This window comes from Epargyreus clarus, unplaced genomic scaffold (assembly GCF_041222505.1).
Source record: "Epargyreus clarus isolate Ecla_fem2 unplaced genomic scaffold, WU_Ecla_fem_2.2 ptg000018l, whole genome shotgun sequence".
Classification (NCBI taxonomy): Eukaryota; Metazoa; Arthropoda; class Insecta; order Lepidoptera; family Hesperiidae; genus Epargyreus; species Epargyreus clarus.
This window is the reverse complement of record NW_027332226.1, coordinates 362,734-387,564: the sequence shown is the minus strand read 5'-3', so window position 1 is coordinate 387,564 and position 24,831 is coordinate 362,734. Positions and strand designations below refer to the sequence as shown.

Here is a 24,831-nt window from a genome sequence, read left to right as displayed (position 1 = left end):
GGGTCAAGAATCGAAAATGCTAAACCGGTGTTAACGGGAACTTCAAGAAGAAATAGCGAAGACTCTACACTCCACACATGCCCGTAGTTCACAATCAACCTATATTTTTTTCCCTATCAACGTTCAAATTTGAAGTTGATAGAAGCCAGATAGCCAGTTGAAAGAATTTCATACGCTTTTATCCAGTATTGTGTCAATATTTAAAATAAATGTATAATTATTGCTTGCTTGCTCAATTATTGCAAGTTTTTTTCATATTATTCTTTACAAAAAACTCTTTCACTTGATACCAATATTCAAGAGGATGCATAAATATGATTAGTCCGCCATCTTGGGGCATCCGCCATATTGTTTTTAGAATGACGTCACTAAGCTAACATGAATTGTCATCCAAACCAAACATGCAAGCAATACTTCAGCTCAATCGGTTGGGCTTAACTAGTTGATAATTTAGTTACAGTAATATAGGTACAGTTCAGTTAGATTTGATCGTAAAGTACTAACGACCTAATAAGGTATACATAAACTTGTAATAAAACCCCCATAAAATTTGTACCACAGTTAATATATTTTTTGAAAATGCTGGACCGGTGTTAACGGGACCTTCAAAGATCTATCAAAAGCATCTTACTTCAACGGTCAACACATTACTGTTCCATTGTTGGGCACAGGTCTCCTCTCGGATTAAGATCTCTCTCTGAGTCTATCGCGCAGGCCAATTGCGAATTGGTAAACTCCATGCAATTCCTCCATCCATGCATGCAACATTTTTAAAGAACTCTCAGTGTGTAGGTTTCTCATAACAATACACCTTTGTAGCAAAGTGATACTAATTAATTTCTAATATGCACATAACTGAAAATCAAAGCGTGTCTGGGGTTCGAACTCTAGACCCTCAATTTAAAGTCTGCGTTTCAACCACTAACCTTAATAACGTGTCAATATTTTAAAATTAAAAATAGTAAATGAATAAAAAGCGTGGAATCTAGTAATTGCCGTAACCCGGCGGCGACGCGCACGGTTCAATGCGCCACAAAGGGCCCGTACTAATCCCGCTGCGAATTTTACTTAACTGAAAACCATCCACCCGTTACCGGGCTATATTGGACAAGTTTTAAACTTCTAACTATTTTTAAATCGATCTACGTTATTTAAGGTCCATTATTTTGTTAGGGTATAAAATGGTTGTACTAAACAATGTAATAAACTTGTGAAATTTAGTAATAAGATAAGGGTAGTACGTTGAGTACATTAATGACTTTTCAACAACATTTATAGCTGGCACTGGAAAACCTCCTTGCAGTACTCTGAGACATGAACCGTAGATAAAAGAGTGAGATCAGTAATTTATCAGTAACAAGATTATGCAAGTGTGAAATAATCCTTGCTGATTTAAACATTCAAACTTTAAGATTCCTTGGCAAGGTGCATGTCATATACCAGCATGATATAGGTGTTACAAAAACATTATAAATTTTATCTTAAATATTATACCTTGGGAGACTTACTTCTAAACTATTACAGACTAAATTGCCTTACACAAGTTATTTTATTCCTTATAAGGCCAAAGTGTAAAAACATCTGATCTTTGCTTAGCTAACCCTTCGCGGATAGGACAATTTTATGTTAATTTTTAAATAAAAAGCAAATATTACAAGCTGTGTAGTTTGCAGCAGGTTTGCAGCGAGGCGCGGCGGCAAGTTCTGCCGGTTTCGCAGGAAGCTGGCTTTCTCGCCGCGGGTGCTAAAGTGCACTTTGACAGATTCTGGTTTTGCTTCAAGAATGTAATCCTACAAACATTTTTACGACATGGCTCCACCAGTTTTGAGGGGCAACTCTTTTGAAAGCATGACTTCCGCCCTTTGAATCGAAATCGAGTTTACTGAACTTAAAAGCTCATATGTGACAAATCTCAGAAAGCTAACTTACATATGAGGCACATTAGACCACAGAACCGGCAACGCATCTGTAGGATTCGGGTAGAACCTCTATTATATATGGAGTTGATTACAGATATCCATAGGCGGCAGTGATCATTTATCATCAGGTAGACTACATGCTCTTTCGCCACTTTAATATTGTAAAAATACCTCATCATTCGATAATTCACATCTAAGAGACAACTAACTAAGAGACAAGACACATATGTGCCATGTTATGTACAATGTGCACGTATGAAAAGTGAACACATTGACGTTAATCACGCATAATGTGCCGCGTAACCCTTGCGTGCCCTACGACCTTTAGAAACATCGAGAAACAAGGGTTCAACTACGATCTCTATGTTAACGAAGACCAATAAGCACCATTATAAACTTGGCATGAGGTTATAATTTCTGCAAAGAAATTCAAACAGAACTATAGGCTAATTTGAAGCCGATCGATATGTATAAAAATACTGGAGTAGATACTCGTATATCGCCAATTCTTCATCGTAAAATGTTGGACTATTTCAGCTTTATAGAAGTGTTGGTAATGTTGTATTCAGGGTTTAAAAGATGTGCAGACGGTACTTTCTTTGTTACTCGTATGTGTGGCAATGGCATCGAGTGATCTGAGATCGTTTCAGGTGGATCTCCTATTACATTTGGAGTTGAGTTAAATTGCGAGTGGAGGTGGCAGTGACCTTTCACTAAAGTAGACTGTCGACTGCAAGCTTATTTGCAACTTTTATAAAAAAGAAAAAAACAAAAAAAAATGCATGCACTATTTTTAAATGAGCCCCCGACTTCAATCCACCATTCTATTTAAATGACGTCTTGTTGAACTTGGTTGTAATTTTTGTTAAAAAGATTTTTTACGGTAAGTTTTTAATTTTACATAAGTGGTACGTCTAAGCAGTGTAAGTGTCACGAACAGCCTTTTCAGGAGGGCCCATTGTCCGTTACTTGTTACAATTAAAGCTTCGTAGGACAAAAGAATTTCTAATTTGGAGGCAGGCGGAGGATAAACAAATGTTATGTAACCGGCAGACGAAAAAGGAAAAAGGGAGGGAGAGGAGATGTTGTTTTGTCTCGTTTGCGCAAAAAGACAAAAGAAAATGTCTTGCGCTCGCAAGACCGGAGCCTGTATGACGGGGATGCTTTCGGTGTTTTTCAATATTACTTTATGGAATTCACATCGAAATTATTTCTACTATGAGAAAATTTTGTACATATCAGAATATTTCCATCTTTGGAGAACTGTTTAGATCTGTCTGTCTGTTAGTTTTAGATCTTGAAAATCCCTATCGATTGATTTCACTTAGGACTATGCCCTTGTTGGAATTGGCTACAGATATCTAAATCTAATTGACTTTCAATGATGATGGTGGATTCGCTGTTCTGATCTCAATTATATGCACTTCCTGGTGTCACTCACCTTCAGCGACTTAACTTCCAATCTAATTAATTTTTAGCAGATAGTGCGAAAAGTGGCGAAAGGACGTTTTTACAAATGGTTTGCAAATTTGCAACCTCTACTAAATAAGGTATTCTCTAAAAGTGTAGAAAAGAAGTAGCGTTCTCACTTCGGTGTATAAAACACTACTTGCTGTTACAGACACTTTACATTCTATACGTGGTCATTATTTTTAGCGATACCAGTAAAGAATTAGTATAAAATTACTAAAAGTCCTGTTCTTTGACGTGTTGTGATTTGAATTATAAAATACGTTCAATATTGAAGCCGGCTCGGTTAATATTACGAATATAGAAAAGTTATTTTAACTCGCTTGCGGGTGGTAGAGTTTGGGAAACAGTTCAATATTGAAATTAAACTCTTAAGCCAACAATCTTATGCTGTTTGTTATACTAACAGATTGTTATAATTGTAAAGTTGCATCAAAATCTACCCACCTCCACCTGTCCCTGACAACCAGGTAAGAAAATATCGCATGAAATGTATTTATGTGACCAACAAAGTCTTATTTTGCCTGCTATATACAATTTTAAATGATAAACAGTGATAGCCTAGTGGTTACGAAACTCGGCCTCTTGATCGAGGCAACCGAGGTTCAAATCCCAGGCACGCTCCTCTGATTTTTCAATTCTGCGTATTACAAATTAATTATCACTTGCTTAAATGGTGAAGGAAACTTGCATACCTGAGAAGTTTTTAAAAAAATGTTTTCAATGGTATGTGAAGTCTGCCAATTCGCACTTGGCCAGCACGGCCTAATCCTTCTCATTCTGAGAGGAGATCCGTGCTCAGCAGTGGGTCAGTAATGGATTGATGATGATACAATTTAAGATAACAATCTAGGTATCAAGCATATTAACTAGTCTTATAGCATAATTTCAGCTAGTGTGGTATTCGGCTAGCCGGTCGTTGACCCGGCGATATTTTAATCTCTCTACGTAATATCATTAGAACGCACTTTTTGTTTCCGCTCTCTAAAAATGCGACGTTCTTCAGTTATACTTTATGAGCTTTCAACCCTTATTTAAAACTTTCTGGGGTTGATTTTTCAAAAACCATGAAATTTTCGCCTCTATTAGGGGTGGAATATCAGAAAATTCCTTCCTTATCGACGACATTATAAAAGTAAGACATTATAAAGGATTATAAAAGATCCCATTATAAAAAAATGTTTTTAGCTGCGTTAGGAATTTTAGAGTAGATTGAATTTTAAAAATCTTTATTTGGTATCACTTACGGCTATAATATGCTTCAGAGTTAGGGAGTAAAGTAAAATTTAGTTTATAAGACTATTTTGACATTACGTTAGAAATTCACATGTCTAGAAAGACGAAGTTCGTCACAAATTATTTCTTAAAAGCTTTATGTCGTTATTCTCAAATTGAAACTAATACAATTCACACACAAAGCCAATTAGAGGCTTTCTCTTGCGATTATACCTATGAATAGGATTTTATATTCTGAAGGGGTCAAAATTCAGATAATAACCTTATCTGAGTTATGACCCCTTCAGAATAAACTGTAAGAAAAGCCACAAAGTCCATTTAATTCGTAAAGCTTCCATAAAAGAAATAAAATTACTAAAACGTTTTTTTGATTTTCAAAAGCTCTTTACTTTATTTTGGGGATATTTAGCCGTCTCTAACAAACACTGTCACTATATCTAGGAAAGTTTCTACAACTGCCAACTTGGGCATGACGCGAGCCAATTTCAATTACTCCAATACACACTTAGCACCAGAATTGAGAACGGGATCCTACGGTAGCAATTGCAACAGGATGCCAAGTGGTGGATAATGGCTCCCTTGACGGCTTGCTTGCCAACTGCGCTTACAAACAATGAGCTTATAGCTCAAACAATGCTGCTTATACGTAAGTTCGTCACATTGTTGTGGAAAACAATCGAGCGCCGTCTAGCCAATTTATGCAATACACCACGTTTTGTTGCTGACAGTGTTGAATTTAAACTTGGTTAAACTTTATATAAAAGGAATTTTGCACTCCTAGGTCAGAATACCTAACTGTATCTTTATACGCAAGTCCCTTAAAAATTGATTTGAGGTTTAAAATTAGCTTCTAGACAGATAAAATAATTTTAAATCAATCAAACGACCTTAAAAAGGCGTCTTAGTTAAGATTAATTTTAAACACATTTGTACATGTTAATTTGTTAACTATAGATATAATTTGATAATAGCCTTTAAAATATATTCTGTGTGTGTGAAGAAATACAGTCATTTTCAAAAAATGTATCTATTTTAAGACATTTACTCTACTCATTTTGTTGCCAACTGTTTCAAGAAAACGGAACAAAGATTTGTCATTTTGAGCGACGATTGATCCACCACTGACACACTAAGATATCCAAACTGCTACACCAACTTGGCTCCACCTGGCGAGTCGTCAAATAAAAATCAATCAATAGATTTCTATTAACAATCTAACCTTAGGCCCACAATTAAATTCCTTGCAATAGGAAGCGCATGCCAATCGCTGCATAATAGGTCCCTTGGCGGTCGGAGGCCGGTTGCCAGCCGCGCTTATAACAATGCTGCTTATACGTAAGTCAGTCATACATAAGTCAGTTGCAAAACAATCGAGCGCCGTCTAGCCAATTTATGTAACGCACAATGCGTTTTTCCGTCATCTAGCTATGCAGGCAGAAAGATTTAATAAAGTGCGTACAAATAAATTAGTTCTCCTGATTGTGTTCAAGTGTTCAGCGGTATTTATTCGTCTATGGTTGAACTGTGAATGGAAAGTGTTCTGTTGTTATTAAACTTAATATCGTGAATACAAGTCATTACACAAACGTAGATATAATAAAAGGGAATAACAAAGGTTACTTTTATTCCTAGAAGTACTCTAGGGTTTAGCTTTCGAGGTTCTTGCATACGACTAAAAACTAGTGTATCAATGCTAGTGTATTAAACAGTGGTATCTATCTACTTATCTAGTTTCCGATATTTAACAGAATTACTTTGAACTTTTTTTATAGAAAAACAGAAAATATTTGCAGTGAATTTTTTCCAATATATTCCTGTCCGCTAGCTTCTGCGTAACTTAAACCTTCTATTTTCAGTTGTTCTATCATAGAATAAAAAAATAATCAGCAACCAACTGCCAATAAAACAGCAGAGCATAAAAGTCTATCTCAGATATCTTTGAAAGGCAAGTTAAAAAGCCTCGTATAAGTAAGTCCCTTCAAACTAATCCTCGCCGTCTCAATTTGTCACGCGAAGGCGTTCGCGGTGTACCGAATGTTGTTTACGAGGTAACCCAAACACGCTCGTACGATAAGCCGGCGATAAGATAGCGTTATCGCAGCGATTCATTCTCGCTTTCCCCGAAACGGGTACACTTTTACTTGGTACCTAATGCTTGTTTTAATGGAGCATTTTAGGGTTTTAGAGCTTTAAGGCTAAGTTATGTAATCATGAAATTAAAACTACGTTGCAAGGTGAGAACCAGTGGTTCGACTGTGAAGGTGCTTTTAATTTTAAATTAAAGGCAGTGTTAAGTTATACATTTTATATGACGTGTCAAAACTAAATTCTCAGGGTCTAGTTACATTTTCTTTGATATTACAAATATATTATAGTACACAGACGAACTTACATCAGATCATTGTTGCAAAAGCTATCGCTAGATATGTTTAATTGTACCTATATCAGCGTAGAAAATATTTCCATGGCAGCCCTTATCCCAAAATACGAAGTAGTACTTCATAACGAAGTCAGGTTCATACCTATCGGCTGGTAGAATATAGGCGACGGGTGTAATGCAATTGCGGCAGATAGTTTAAAATTAATACTCCCGTGGAATATAGGCTTTAGTAGTAGCTCAAGATAGCTATAAAGAATTCTCAGGCAGGCATAAAAACAAATTATATATATTAAATAAGTAGAATTTACTAGCCCCACACGAATTTACATATAGATTTACATAAACAAACAGATCCATTCCATTCCATTCCTCGATAAATATAAATAAGTAATTTAAATGTACTATTCGGAGACGAAACTAGGAATGACCTTCACCACAGAGGTCTTCAAAAATGAGACAGGGCATACAAGTATAGGTCCAAAATGTAAAATATTTCTGTGGCATACTTTGGATGATAATCCAATCAAACGTGTTCGTCTAAGGGATGCTTCACATGCCTCACTATAACACAGCCTTAGATGAGTAAAATACATAGATTGATCACTGCTTAACAAGAAAGTGTAACCAGTTTTGAGAATTGAAATTGTTGCGTAAATAAAGTTTTGCCACGTCTCCGTTCTAAAATGTCCCTAAAATGTTTGACATACTTACTTTTTTTGTTTGTCAAGAATTAAAAAAATAAATGATATACATCCTTTTGTGGGTTCAGTTTCAAGGAAAGTATCTTTCTATTTTCTTTATCAAAGAACACAGCGCATTCGAAGTGTTAGGGTGGAAGGGACTGCGCATATCTGTGTCAGTCCTAGTTACAAGCAGGGAAGTAGGCCGAGGGGCATAATTTAGTTGCAGTGTGGCGTCCAGAATTAATGCTCCGTGCGGGCTCCGGACGGCTATCAAAGGCAATGTAACAAACAGGCTTGCCTCCGAGACCCATACAGAGGAGTGAATTTTGGAGAATTGTTTGTATGAATTTAGGTCTTCGGTTAGATAGAATTTGAAGACTGCGTTTCTGATATTTTTGAAATTTTTATCAGTTGGCAAAGATGGTATAGGTTGAGGTTGTGTTGTTATTGGTATAAGGAGAATTACTAATTTTCATACACGATGTCAAGGAGAATAAGTCTTCTCTCAGAATAAGAAAAGTTGGAGGTATGGTGGTCATGGCTGTAGATCAGTATATGTCAGTATACATCTTTAAAATATCATCAAAAGGAGACAGGACACCCAGCATCGAAAGTTTTTCCGCTTCAGGGCATCAGACCAGGTGGACTGATGACCTGAAGCGGGCGGCGGGTAACCGCTGGATCCAGACTGCTCAAGACCGGTCGGAGTGGCGTAGATTAGGGGAGGCCTATGTCCAGCAGTGGACTATTAAAGGCTGATGGATGGATGGATGGGATCTTTAAAATATCTTTGAAATTATGATAGTCAAAAGCAAAACTTTGTATAACTCTGAAATAGTGAGTCTAATTTATTTTTTATACTAGGTAATTCGTGACTTAAAATAGTAAAAGAGTGCGGTTACATGTTGTAGAAAGAAGTCTACCATTCTGCAGTCACGTTCTTACAAATCACTTCTCGTCACAAAGATTAATATAACAACACATTGAAATACTTGAGTATAGTACACGTGTAGCCAGATGGGGAGCTCACAAAACACTTTGTATCGGAAAACGAGGCAGGAGACCAATTACCGAGGCCGGAGTCAGCGGTTCTCGCGAATTGTTACCCAAGTCCTCGCCAAAGCCACCACCCTCGGCGCTACACAAAGGTTTTTCGGTATTGAATTAAATTTTATTTAGCGCTACAATTACGTCGTGATCGAAGCATGTTATGTACGAATGAAGTACTTTTTGTAAAGCCCCGTACAAGTATTAAATAGGTAGGTATTTTTGTTGTCGGGTTTAGGTACTTCAGAATTTAATTCAAACGTTCTACCGCTTCATTAATTGTGAACCAAGATTGTGGAAGCTAGCCTTAAAACTATAAAAAACAAGATAACATATTTTGTAAAGTGTAGTAATTTTTATATGGTATCTTACTTATTAATAGCACTACAGCCTATGCGAGTTAAATGTACGCGACATTTAAGTTAATCAAAACAGAAGAAACCGAAACAGAACAAAATCAAAACGTATTTAGATTTCTAAACGGTTTTATTAAATATATTTGATATACGAGTATTCTTACATGTGTCAAATGTAGAGTCGCGATACTCGCGATACACAGCATAATAGTGGTAGAAGGTATTTGCGTTGAGCCGCCATATTTTTACTTATAAGCGCGTTAAGGTTATACCGTATTTACACATCGTTATACTCAGCAGCTCAGCTATATAGCAGCTCTTAAGCCCAGCTGTAAAAAGATTATACGCTTAGCCGGAAAAGCCGCGGACTACGCACTAGCGACGGATAAATTGTTTTAAGGATTACTCTGTGAGCGATATACAATGCTCGTTTCATAGTTTAAGGATTACGCTGCGTCTTGCCTACGATGTCATGTATACTGCATCAACTTAATCTACGGTTTCTTTTAAAACATTAGATGGATTTTTGATACGTAGGTAGGACTTAAGTATGAGCATGATGCCCATTTGGTTTGAAATAGCTTCGTATGCTCTTTAATTAAATGTATTTTCATCTCAGCGTCAGATGTATGAAGCTCTCTGAAATCTGAAATATCTGAAGTCAAGGGGAAGGAGAAAATGGTAATATAGGTACGATTACATAGTTTTGTTTTCATTAAATAATTGAAATCTGAAAGTTTAAATCATATTCAAGACTACACAAAGACGTTTATATTTAGTTTTATCACTTGCAGCGAGCAGATCTAACGAATGAAATATAACCAGATACACAAAAAATATGTATATCAAATATGTTTAGTGCGAACTATTACTATACTGCTACCATTACGCGTAAAGCGATCTAGCTTTAGAAAAATCTAGACGAGATAGAATTTATGACGGCGCGCTAAATCGGGCGGGGCGCTAGCGTGAGTTATGTTTTGGATGGCTTTCGGATTTACTTCTTTGTAAACAACCGTCCTCAAAACCATTCCAGAAAGATCCGATTGACGTAAACTTTATACTGTTTTATTAAAACACCATACTTTCCAAGAGATTTTTCGACAACCATATTTTAGTTTGAAATACAAATGTAAGATTAGCGTCAAGAAAGGAAAGTATAGAATACACACGATTAAGATATTGTAGACAGTTTCATTTTTTAAATATTTCGAAAAACTATAGAGTCAATTTAATTAAAGAAGTATGAAGTGAATAAGTTTAGCAGTAAGACACAAAAGCAAAAGACAAAACGATGTTATACAATTGCCAGACAAACGATTAAGTTTCAGAGTAAGTTCCAGATAAGAGTTTCAATTGAATAAAATTAGGAAAGCAAAAGAGTTTTCAAGAGACGAAATAAAAATAATGACACTGATCGAATGTCTGGCAATCCTTAGAAGATAGTTAATCAACATGAAACATAAATTAAACCGTAATTGTCCTTTTTAGGTAACCTAAATGTTATAATTTGGATCCGAATTTTGAAATTAAACAAGAGGACTTCGAAACATCTATTGCCATGTTTTGAAACACATGGAAATGATGTCTTAGATGATAACAAAGTGAAAGGGACAAATAAGTGTTCAGAAAATAAACTTAAAAGATCATTCAAATCACATTCTTTCAAAAGATGCTTATAAATTTTTCGAAAGTATAAATACGAACAATTCGTTGTAAAATTGTATACGAATTGTTTTGCACACTCATTTATCCCTTCAATGAGACAAAATTGACGTTCGAAAATTTCAAATTTTCAAAACGCAAGACATATTTACATATATTAAAAAAGGTACAAAAGGGTCATCAGGCAAAGCAATGCATCTATGAGACGACCACAGATTAAAAATTCCTGTCCCATTTCAACATATTTTGGATATCCACGATTCACATTCCCCGTTGGTGAACTGAGTGTCGTAAGACGAAAGCTTTACAGCTGTGATGATTAAAATGAACGTGGATTTTAAACCTGGACTAGTACACAAGATTTCCAAACTTACGAGTATTCTAAAATGTTTGCAAAGTAAGGGGTAGTGTGGTCACCTCTAGCTCTTCTTCGGACGAGTGGTGGTCGTAGAGCTGGTCGGGCTCCGGCGCCGGCGGCCGCGCGGGCGTCGGTGCGCATGCGCACGCCTCGCCACCCATACCTGCAACAAAATAACATAGATATATATTTAAAACTTGATCATATACTACTTTATTTAAATGAAAAAGCTGCCATCGTTATTGATTCCTAATGTATGTGGGCATTTTCAACGCCAGTGATACCTTTTTTTTTTATACGAGGGGGAAACCTTCAAAAGGTACCCGACGACGTGGGAGCAACGCCGGGTTATGTGGGATTTTTACCGCACTAAAACGCTTGTTGGAGAAATCCGGGATCTCCGAGGGAACACAACCGGAGTCCTCCAAGCGCGATGCCCTGATCGGGCTCTGCCCTGGGGGAGCACTTTTGGCTCCTCCCACACCATCTGGTGTTTACGACGGTATGCGACCACACATACCGTCGTCCTTCCCGGGGTTGCTTGTGGGACGGTTCGAACTCCCACTCTTGCCGCCCGCAACCCCGGAAGCCCCCTTTTAGTCGCCTCTTACGACTGGCAGGGGATACCGTAGCCCTATTCTATTCCCGAGACTACAGCGACAACGCCAGTGATACCTGGCGTTGAAAATTCCCACATGATAAATGAAACTGTATTGGAACATACACGTTTTTACATAAAATATTGTAACATAGTAAAATCTCTCAAATTCTGAAATTATAATTCAGAATCTATTTCACTGTCAGAAAATTGTAATTCAGAATCTATTTCACTTGCCTTATATAATATGTATCTATTGAAAAATACAAGAGTAGGTACTGAATAACTATTCACTTACAATGTGTTTCTAGTTCTCGCGTCACAATAATTCAATAACAGTCAATATCAATAGCACAAGCTCTATAACATAACATCTGTAGAGAGGTGACATAACGTTCTTATTATGTTCTTGAGGAACGTGAACTGGGCAATCCGTCACGGGTGTCACGGCGTCACTTATAATAACCGCTCATGACTTGGGCTATAGTTATAACAGTGACTAATCGTTATATAAGGCAAGTCACTTGTGATCCAAATCCTATAGCGGGTCATTGTCCAAAAATGTCTCCGAAAAGTCTGAAATGACCAAGTTACAAGGCTACTGTAAGTGCGCCAAGGTATATAACTATCAAATTATATATTACTTACGCACAGAATGTCCGAGGTCAGGTTATTCCTTCATACTTAATGAGAAAATTCCTACTGTACATATGTAGCAATGGTCGGATCGTAAAGTGGTATCAGTAATACACATTTTACAACAAATCTATATATACGAAACTGTAGAAAGTGTTTCAATGCGATATGATAATTTCCTATCGCCCTAATACCATTATATTAGCACAGACGGACATAAACATTATTGTGTTTAAAGGCAAAATTCGTAGCTACAAGAACTCTACGAAGTTTTCAATGGTTTTTCGAAGCGCTTCTTTAATTACATACTATTTGCAAAAATATGAAGACATGGCAAATAGATCGACGCAAATAAAAATAAATAACAGTTACACTTGTATAATCCAAGTTCAATTTTAACATGTTACACTAATTGGTAACCCCGTTGTAATTTAGGCGATACCTCTTTCGAATAGAAGATAGTCACAAGTGTATAGAATATGTTTCCTGCATGCTAGATGTCCTGCACATGCACGGTCATATGCAGCGAGTGGCGAGGGGCGGGGGGAGAGAGGGGTAGCGGTCTTGAACTTGCCGACAGTCCGCGCGGCGCCGGCCGGTGTATTGTTACACGCTCGCTCGTACACTACGCTAGACTAGACTGGGTGTCACACAATTTCAGTTAATTTTCAATTAAAATGCTCCTTATCAAGATAGTTTACATACTTTTTAAGAAAAAAGAGTGGGACATAAAAAAATCAACCAATGTCAACACAATTAACACAACACTGTCACACTTGGTTCATTGGGTAGAAAAATACCTTTGGTGAAATCTCCATTGTACAAATAGTAGCCTCGTTTTCCTTATTTCCAAATTTATTCAACACATATTATAATCTAACTTTATTTTCAATTTTCGCTCCACAAGTCAATAAGAATATGCTATTTCTAGGCATGCCTCATTTTCGCCCGCAACTCTAATCGAGATCGAAGTGAATGCCGTCTTATCATCAAACCAAAAAATATTACCCCTTTAACTTCTTACCGGTTTTCCCTACGACTACAAAGCTGACCCATGGGAATAACATGTACCACGCACTCAATTATAATTAATATAATTAAAAACATTAAAGCGCTTGTTTCTTGAAAGCTTAAACTAAAGAAAAAAGTTAAACATGTCAAATTAATTACAGGTATCAAGATAACATTTACATATTCAAAAAACCTTGATCGTATTTCACTACAGGCTGATGACAAAAACCTTTTTAAACGAGCAACAATTTTTTCACAGTAGGTACAAAGTTACTCACTCGATAACGGGTTCAAACTGTATTTCAAATTAAAACGAAAAATCAGATTGTGAGCACGAAACGCTTTAAAAGCTGTTATGATTACGTAGCCGGGCGAGAATTTATTCAAATTTAAAACAGTGCAAGGCAAAGTTGGTCGGTGTTACAAGAATAATGCAATTTAATATGTAGATGAAACCACTAATCTTGGTAACATGACGTAGCCCGCCATCCACCTCCATTACTCGCCACTACGGGCTGCGAACAAACAGAACGCTGGCACGAAACACCGTTTAAAAACCAAGTTGGGAATCATAACTTTGAAAGTTTCGAGGTAGCTCTAAAAACACCATTCATCCAAACTGTAATAAAGATAAGTAATTGACTTTCAGTTCTGAATTTATATGAAATATTGAAATGAGGAGGAAAATAGTTTTAAGGTAAGAAAGACGCTACACTTTTCATATGACAGGTAGAGATGAGGTGGAGGTACTTCAGGAACTTCAAGTTGTTATCGATTAAGACATTAAAGAACTGGCCGTCTCAAATTATTTTTCACCAATCAAAGTAACTATTCAAATAGTTACTTGACTAAGCAAAATTGTAATTTATACAGTACAGTTCACCGTCGAGTAGGGTCGAGGTTTGTAACAAATACATGTTATACAAACCGACTTTAAAAGGCTAACATAATATAATTTCCTTAAATCAATTATCAAATCTTTCTACTAATTATAATTACGATTTTGATTTATTTTCGCCTGTCCTTATGAAAATCGGAATATCCAGCTCGCTCATCAAATATTTCTTTCAAAATATTTTGATATTCTTGCTACGGCGAGCTTCATATTACTGATGACATATTCACGTTAATTTGTTTAAGCCATTTCACCGAAGCGCGTTTTTATTTTTATCAAAATGTTAAATTGTGAATTCGGTCCTTCTTCACGAAGTTGTTGATTTTACGACTGTTTTATCAAATTATCGTAAATGACCTCACAGCTTTATAAAATAAGAAAAATCCTCTTAACTAAGTCATCAACCTTAATTATCCTTTATGTTTGGGTCGAAAGAAGTGGAACTTGTGAGTTGTTTACCCAAGTGAAGACTTTATTCAGGTCATTCACACCCCAACCTGCATTGTTATCACTTCGGCCCGAAAATTACCTCCTCATACAAACTACCGTTATAACATACGAACGTTATACGTGTGGGCGGTGTTCAGAAATACCAAAAATCGTTAGTGCAAGATTATTTCCATCGCAGGGCTGCATTTAAACCTCGTTACCAACGGAGTCCGACTATTTCCACGCTCCGCTTGTTCCCGGGCCACAGAGAATGTATGGTAATTTTTAGTGACAAGGCAAATTACGTCACGTCTGTCTAAGCAGGCATTTGTGTTGCCTTACTGTTTTTTGTTCTTTAAAAAAGGGCTATTTGGAATGGTAATCCTAAAAACAACCCATTATACAAAAGTGGAAACAAAAAACATTCCTTATAAATTATCCATTCTTTCTTTACCTTAAAGGTGCGTAAGGTGTATTGAAATTCAAGGGTGATAAAAAAGTAACTGTTGATTCAAAATTCCTGACAGTAGCCTAAAGTAGAGAGGATGATACGACAGAACTTGCAACACGAGCGTGCCGGGCGGCGCGGCGGGCGTGCAGCGCTTGGGCGCGCTGACCCAATCAACTTACAGATTTCCCTCTAAATACATTACGTACGTAATCCAGGGCCGATCAATGATCGATCAGCCGGCCCGCACAAAAACCCCGCTATCGGGATTGAATCGCCAAAGCAGACGATAAATCACTACACTCAAATGGCTCTTCGATTCTGACACTACTTTTTGTGAAACTAACTCCGAGTCGTGGATTTGTTCCCTGATACGATTCACGGCTCGACCTTGGGAATGGCTATACGAGATTCCGAGAAGTCTGAAGAAAGTAGCTACTCTTTAAGGGACTGATACGTAACGTGTTTTTAACCAAACCGAATCGGAAACCGTCGCCAGGCCATTAATGTTGTACTACTGGGCATGAATCTTCTCTGACAGATCTGAGAGGTTTAAATCATAGTCTATAAGGCACTGGGCAAGTGCTCATTGATAGACTTTTTAAATTCTCTTAGATATGCAATTTTGACTCTTACTTAACTTGAAAAATACTTCAACAACAACAACATTGGTTTTCAACAAAAATTAAGATTCTCGGCTCGGCTATCCAATCAAAAGTCCAATTTATAAAAACTGGACTATAATGCAATCCGAAAACGAATACTTTAGTTATGTTGGAGCTTTCTGGAAACTACGAATGCAAAATAAGTTTTAGTTGGTTCATAAAGTTGTTCAATCAACGTCATGGAGCGTGCGCTGAGCGGTACCAGGTGCCCAGGTGGCAGCAGCGTGACGTTTGTTCCTAAACCTCTCCGTTTATTTGCTTGCAGTTCAAAACGGAAGGTAATATTTAAAAATAATTGGAATTTTATTCAAAGTATTCAAACGGATATATAGGTACGTGCTTGAAATGTCGTGTTGCAACTGAAATACGTAAGTGCAAAATAAAATAATGTTTCTTTACATTATTATAGTACTTTTATATATGCATGGTAGGTATCGAAAAGAATAATCGACGATGCCACCGATGGTAAGTGGCCACTGTTGCCAATAAACATATTATGTAATCAAACGCTAATATGATACGAGTCTGAACGGAGATCGCATGAGGCCACAGATGCATTGACACCCCTGAGGACTAAGAAAGAACGCCTCATGTCTTTTGTACAAAATTGAAGTTGCTACGAACATGAAGTTTACTTCATGGTATGTGACTACTACCCGACATGGACATCTGTTATCTCGATATTATAAGATATCATTGTGTTTCTACCCCTGAGAATTACGTATATCTCCTTACCACACTCTTCAAACCAGACTTCATCCGCGCTTAACACTGCAGTTATTAGGCAGCAATAGATGTGGCGATAGTACCACCGAAGTCGAACCACAGAGAATTCTACCTTCAGACTGGCTACATCTGTCCAGGGGTAACATTGACCGCATACCATCAGGTGGACGACATACGTATTTGCTACTACAATCATAAAATAATAAAATAAAAACTTGTTATAATGCCATACTTGGAATCTACTTCGCAGTACGTTCCAGGGTAAGAGCTGCTTAGTCTGTCAAAGACTATTTCGAGGAACATGTGATTAAGTTACTTTTCCAGGCCAAACTGATTTACTTAAGTATGCTTAGGATGAACTAGTTTGATGTAATTATCCCGAATTTTAGAGCTAAGTGAGTAGATTGTGTTGCCTGAACTACATTTACGAAAGATCTTTTGCTTTCTGAACTGAGGAACGCTAATTGTTTTAGACTGTAATAATACTGGAACTAACTAGCTCCATTCAATTGAGTCTGGATTATAACATCATGATCCTTTCTTCAACTATTAAATTTCATTTTAACTCAAAATTATGTCGGAGTAGTTGGAATATTTTTTACAATGCTCTATGTAGGGTTCTTGTCAAGTAGATGTTAGGCACAGCCATAGAGCGTCTCAGATACTGATCTTAGCAAAAAAAAATATACAAAGTAGACATAGACATAAACTGAGCCTTAAAGGTGTCGTTTTTATGAGCGGGCTAAGTATCGTGTCAACACTATTTTTATAATATTTCTGCTGTAAATATAGATGCAGTAGGTGTTGTACGGTAAATATTATTTATAGGAGGTATATAGCTATTATTAGATGATTCAGATTTATTAGATTAGGTGGCATTGCATCTGTGATATCCTCGAGTAAACTTCGGTGTTGGTTACAAAAGTCTAAAGGCGGCAATGAGCTACCATCAGGTAGACTGCAAGCTACGTCTACTACATAAATACAGTAAGATCAAAATAGCCTAGCATTAAAACACCCGTGGAGCGTCGCTGGTGAGTAACTACGGCCGCACGTGAGCACAACAATTACTATTGTAGTGGTCGGCTAGTATGTTGCAGCTCTGAGCTCTCAGGGTTCCACATCCAAACAAATATGTTACGTTGTTTTGTATAACGTAGGTATATATTTTGATGGTAAGTGGCTACTGCTACCCATGGACTTCTGTAATCAAACCCAGACACGATTAGATATTCCTACCGGAGGTGAACCACAGATGCGCCGCTACCTCTGAGGCCTAAGCTAGAACGGCTTGGAAAAGTATGTCTCCTTTACCACCCCCTACAAACCAGAACACAGCAGCGCTTAACACTTTTGGCATGGCGCAGAAATAGGTGTGGTGGCGGTGCCGCCGGAATCGAACCACCTTCAAGTTTTACCACGTCTATTTACAAAATGTACGTACGTAATAAGCTGCGGAACTTTAAAACCAAATTAGCATACACATGGTAATTGAGCAGAATTCTCACACTTCATAGACTATAAATAGTGGGTCGAGCTCGATGATTGCAACGAAAATTTGCTAATCCGTTGTGTGGTGTGAACATTCAGTAATGTTCATTCGAATTAAATGTAGGTATGCTTGTATTACTACAATAGTAAATTGTAATTGTTCTCTATTCTTTCAAATTAAATCATAATTTCTTAAAAAAGTGACAACTTTTTTAACAGTACTTTTTGAATAAATCTAGGCGCATGGCTGTGCGTCCACCAAATTCAGGGAATGCACGCAATTTTAGATTTTACGGGGAGCTTTTCTGCGGAGAGAACAGGCTCTTTCTCCGAATATAATTATTTGGTTTATCAAATTTTGTGGAAGTATATGGTATAATTAATGGTACAAATGCATGTATTCGGTAGGTACGTCTAAATTTATAGAAACTTAATTTCATAAAAAAGCGTTACACAACGAACGTATTTAAATAATTTATGAAAAATGGTCTCCTGAAAGGGATAAATAGGAGATTATAAGGACTGTTCATAAATAATACATAATGAATGATGAATCAATGTTTCAATCAAATATAGCATATGTATGTATCTTCGCGACGTTGCCTACTCCCACTTCTAGGCTTTAATCTCTGAAAGCATAAAACCTCTTTACCTGATGCTGGGAACTATAGCAACACATGTGCATAATAATCAAGCTAAAACAGAAGCAGAAGGGTCCAAAGGAGCAGAAAAGCCTCTCGTGACGTAATTACACTCCCCACTAGGGATGTCGTTCCTTAATGGATTAATCAAAGTACTTACATTTTACTTTACAAAATTAGGTAAAGCTAGCCAAGATTTAAAATAAATGTGTATAAGTAAACTATTTAGGATTAATTGAACTGAATTTCAATACATTTTATTACTCTTTTGATTTCTTCTAAGTCAAAGAATTATCTTTATTGAAAATTCGTATAAGAGAAGAATACTACGAGAAAAATAAACACTTTCTCATTCAGGTAACTGTGAAAAAATATGTCGCTGCATTTATTTCATTTGTAAACGGCAGATGAAATGGAAGTCATCATCATCTTCACCCCATTACCGCCACACTGCTGGCTGGGTACATGGGCTACTTCTCAGGATGAAGAGTTTTAGGCCATAGTCCACTACACTACTTAAATGCTGTCAGCTTCAAAACGTAATAAAATAAACATTTTTATAATATCGTTTTTATTCCTTCCCAGACAAAATTCAAGTATTGTAAAAATAAACATCGAAAAGTCAAATTTTATTTCGAAATGCATGTTTGTGGCAGCCCTACGGCCACCGGAACTCGCAGTGCGCTGCTGGTTGACAGCGAGCGAGGGCCGCAATGTTCGGGTTCAACGCTCTAATTCACTGTTCAGACCCTTTGCAATTCGCATACTTTAAAACATAGCTGCCTAGCTCACATCTCCCTTGCTATTTACATATCCACGCGTGACTATCACCGTGGAAAACATTCAACATGGCACCTCTAAGATACTACATAAACAGTATATAAGTATAGATGAGAAGGGTTCATTTAAGACTATAGTCCATTGATCAAGGGCGACGTGTTTGTGGTGTTTGTTGGAGTATAGCTTCGTTTAAAAGACAAGTTTTAGAAGATCTGGAGAAGGAATATACGTGGGACTCGGAACGTTAAAATTCGTAAAACTGAGTTATTCCTCTTAATCCTGTATTACAGTAAACATCAAACGTTTAAAAAAACGTCGCGCCTAGGATTCGGTACCAAAATTTATATAATGTAGCTATGTAGCTATGTAGCTAGTATTTCAGACATATATGTATATGGAATATATCGCTTTATTGCTATTCGCCAGCTACATGATATGTCACAATAAATGCCCTGCATTATTCCTGAATGTGGACATAGTATTATGTGGCGTATAATTAGTAATTTCCTTATCGTGTGTTGCATCGTACACGCACTATTAACAGAATGAATCGTGCGTAAAGATTCTTTGAAGATTGACATCAAGTACATACGTATAGGGACCATAATACATCTCCACATTACCACTTTGAATTTATGCATATTGTAATGCGACCAAAAACACTTTTGTGTACTAATTCTTATACAAAAATCTCGACAAATATGACTGTTTTGGTATTTGTTCACGTATTGGCCCATAGGATTTCCTAGTTCTGACACAATCCGCTAGGGGCGCTGATTGGAATTTGTATGGGCAAATACGTAAACAAATACCAAAACAGTCATATTTGTCGAAACGTAAAAACTCCTGGTAAGGGTATTGTACTCTTAAGTCGTAATAAATGTTAAGTACGTATCTTACATTATATAAATATGATTGCACAAGTGATAATTTTGTATTGTGATTATTGTTCATACAGCCTTATTCAAACTATTATATATTGTTTATTATTAAATGATTACAATAGCGTGAATAACGTGTAAATTTAACTTATATTTAATATTATTTCTTATAATCATACTAAATTGTATTCTTTATCACGCCAAAATAAGTAAGTGTAAATTCTGACGTACACAAATATAGGTAAAAAGAAAGAGAGTGTGCCTGACACTCTCTTTCTTTTTCTTTGATTAATTTTATTTCTATTATTGATTTAGTTATTTACAGTGATTCACAACGCCTGCGTCTAAAAGCATAAAATGTTGAAGAGACGGAATTTGGTATTACATGGCTATAATTTTATGAAATTTATTCTATATAAAGTTAAAATAGAATATGAAACCTTTAAATTTCAAATTTATTTAACCTTACTAAAATATTTATTCTGATGTTGTCATTCGTTCTACAACTTATTTATGTTTGAATGTGTGTGTTTATGAATAATATAAAAAAGCTGAACACAAATCTGAATAGAATAGCAAACATCACCAAGTCTCCGTCACTTCTCCCCAAAAAACGAATGCAGAATTTAGTCTGAATTCACGCGAAATAAACACACGGACATCTCAAATAAACATCGCGCAGAACGTGCTAACTGTCAAATTAAGCCCGTATTTATATGGCAACGTCGCATCCGTCTGTTTTTGTGGCACAGATCAGCAAAGGGCAACCGACTTACATACTACACGTCCCATAACAGTGTTCCTCTTGTGAATAATTGAAAGGCCTGCCTCCGACTCGCTTGACGCACCGTTCTCGCTCCGACGTTATCTCCCACGAACGCAAACTTGTTTTGTAGACGAGCGAACTTGACAGCATCCTATTTGCTGTTAACTAAAGTCGAAATTTGTTTAAAGTCCTGTTTAGGTCGGTAAACGTTATCGTGGCGCAAGCGCAGATCGCGATTCAGTACGCCGTTGACGGGAGCAAGTCACGAAGCGTCGAACGGCGGTACGGTGGCCGTAACTTTGCGCGGTCCCGGACTTGTTTATAGAGTCCTGTTTGTTTACCGTGTTTCCTGTTCAACCTGGTATTTGAATGTTTCGATATTTCAATACCGATCAGACATCTGTATGCGGCTTGCTAGGCGAGCTGTCGCCGGCTAATTTAATGGAAGAAACGAACATAACAACGTTGATTTGTATTGACATTCATTCATTATTATACGCAGGCAACTTAATATTCAAATTTAATAATGCAATTCAATTCAAATAATTGCTTATTTACATTGAACCAAATCAAGGTGACAAACATTAAAGGTTTTTTTGTTTATGATTTGAATCTGTCTTTTGAACTGACTTTGAAAATGTTATGACCTATAGATAAAAAACTAAAGTAAATAAACCACATTAAACATTAAACTCTGCAAATTACGCATGGTAACTGACGCGCGACATTTCTATTGTTTGCTGATATCACACTGTAAATATTCTAACATAACATCAAAAATACAATATTCGGTCCTTATTTGAAGTTTATCCAATATTTCAATATATAACGGGAACTCACGATACGCGGTATAATTTTCTTTTTGAAACTGCATGATAGTTATTACCATTACAATGTTGCAATTCTACGATATTATAAGTTTAAAATCATGTCATATTATTATATTGTGTCCATCAAGTTCGTTAAGATTGGTTACTGCAATGCAAATGTATACCGTACGCGTCTGGACGTGATCGGCGTGCGCGTGCGCGTGGGCAGCGCCGCGCTCCGCGATCGCTTAGCAAACAGCGCTCGGCTCCTCAACAGCTCTCAAGGTTTCTCTAATGTTCACTTATGATCTTCACGAATATCAACATAACTACGTTTGGTACAGCCAGCTCAAATAGGAGATGGACATATTAAGGTTTCAAAAATACCTATAAACTCAAACGTTCATAACTAGCTGAACACAACGAGCACCACAATTATATGAACGTCGTAAAGTTTCAAAAGTAGATGAACACTACAGTGTCAAAAGGATCTGAACAGTGACATATCACATTAGTGACGTTACCTATTTTGCACACACGGTGTTCAGCTACTTTTGACGCATTCATCATCATCATCATCAACCCATTACTGTCCCACTGCTGGGCACGGGTCTCCTCTCAGAAATGAGAAGGATTAGGCCATAGTCCACCGCGCTGGCCAAGTGCGTATTGGTAGACTTCACATACCTTTAAGATTTTTTTTTTATAAATCTCTCAGGTATGCAGGTTTCCTCACGATGTTTTCCTTCACCGTTTAAGCAAGTGATAATTTATTTTTCTAATACGCACATAAATTTGAAAATCAGAGGTGCGTGCCTGGGATTTGAACCTCGGACCCCTCGATCGAGAGGCCGCGTTTCTTAACCACTAGGCTATCACTGCTAGAGGCATTAGTGTTCATTTAATTTTGACGCTTACGATGATAATTTAATTATGATGCTAGGGTTGATATACTACTTAGGCTACTAACGATCTGAGACAAGAAGTCAGGCAATATTTGGATTATCTAGAGTCAAAGATCATTCTAAGGCATTATAGGAGCAGAATTGGGCTTCAATCCTTTATGGGGAACTGGCTTTGTCTCATAAATAACATACCTAAAGCTTAATCTAAAAAAACATGTCAATTATCGTTAAACGTAAGACTTTTTAAAGATGCAGAATGTTTCGATTTATTTGCCCTCGTGGCAAAAGACCTTTCAAAACTACAGTTTCCCTGTATTTATTATTGACGTCTAAAAAAGTTCTATCAGATCCAATTTTAATAAACACAATTTGAAATTGAACTAAATAGAAGAACCAAGTCAAATACAATCTTCATTGAGTTGACAATACTTCAATTATCAACTTGTTTATTTATTAACCGCTGTGAGTAATATTTCCGGATCAAAAATAAGAAGCGAGCGAGTGCCAACAGAGTTTGCATCTTCATTAAGACAATAGTAATGTTGGCAAGAGCGTAGCAAAAAGTTCAATTAGAAAATATACGAATATCTACGAGCATCTTGGCTACATTAAGATGTGAGGCACTTTTGGTGTTTAATCAACAAATGGAATAAAAAGGAACGTAAAAGAAAAGACTAGTTACAAAACCATCAACTTTTAAAGAAGCCGTATAAAATTCAATTGTTTCTACAAAACGAGTGGGGTAGCGATTACGTATTCGTTGGCACGCCAGACTTTTCAAATGAAACACGCTAACTCGGTACATAACGACGTCAAAAGTATTTTTTATTATTGCCTAATCAGTTTGACACTTGATATTATACAAATTAAAGTTGATATTGGACTATGCCAATTGTTGCTTATTAATCACCAATCCATTACTGTTCGTCTGCAAAAGACGGGTGTGTTCGCATGCGAAGGGTGTAGATCCAAAACATCACACTGGCCGGATTCGTAGACTTCATATACCTTTGAAAACTTTTTTAAAGAACTCCCCGACGAGTTCCAGAGCTTCTTCATGATGATTTTCTTCATGGTTACAGCAAGTTATAATTAATTTCTAATATGCACAAGAAGTTAAAAATATGAGGGATTCAAGCCTCCCATATAAGAAGGCGATTCTGAAACTACTAGGCTAACATTGAGTAAATTGCGATAAATTATTTCTGCCTAAGAATCACCCGAGAGTTTATCAATCGTCCATATCAGTCAATCATTTCCCACAGGCTAGTCTAATGTTTTTTTTCGAATATCATCGCACTCACGATATGTCAAGATAGCGAGATACAAAGTGTTTCGCGGATTTCACTCGCCCATCGATAAATCCTTCGGCGATAGATATGCAAATGTGGCGAGCAACAATGAAGTACACGTGACCTGCATAACATTGACTCTACAATATGCAAGTGTACCTCCATAACCATGAGTAAGACTTAGAGTAAATGCAACACGTTTTATCATGTCAGTACTTGTTTCTTACTTGTGCCGTTGATTAAAGATATCTTCTTCATATAAATGATAAAAAAAAAGTTTCCATTTTATCGATCATTTTACTTGGAAACGTTTTACGTTTAACTATGAAAAATGATTTAAGAAAAAACTCTCATAATTTGACATCAACAACTCATAATTTGACATTTCTGGGTACGGCCTCTTCAGAATCAGAAGTATCCACCCAAGAAAACAAGAGCCAACGTGGTCGTGGTCGTGTGTGGTCGCACTTGCATACTTTCTTCTTAACTACATGTACATGAGTCCCGAAGTCCAATTCAATCCAATGACAACTACGACTCCGATATGAGGAGGCGTTCATGCCTAAAGAAGAATTTTGCGGCATTTAGTTTCCTCATGATGTTTTACCTTATCGGTGAACAAGGGATAACTTCTATTGAAATACTATGGTTTCTATAACGAGATCCATACTTGATAGTTCGCTACTCGGGTACACCGCCCACGAAACACCTACAATTTACATCGTCACTGCCATCGTTTTTAAT

General features: G+C 36.8%; 1 protein-coding gene across 1 annotated transcript in view; it reads right to left on the bottom strand.

The window, feature by feature from the left end:
* Reph (Regulator of eph expression) overlaps positions 1-24,831 on the bottom strand; it is a 68,977-nt gene that overhangs the window by 14,950 nt on the left and 29,196 nt on the right. The window contains exon 4 of the mRNA XM_073082545.1: positions 11,174-11,277. Within this exon, the coding sequence (XP_072938646.1) occupies positions 11,174-11,277 (104 nt within the window). The remainder of the gene's footprint in view (positions 1-11,173; positions 11,278-24,831) is intronic.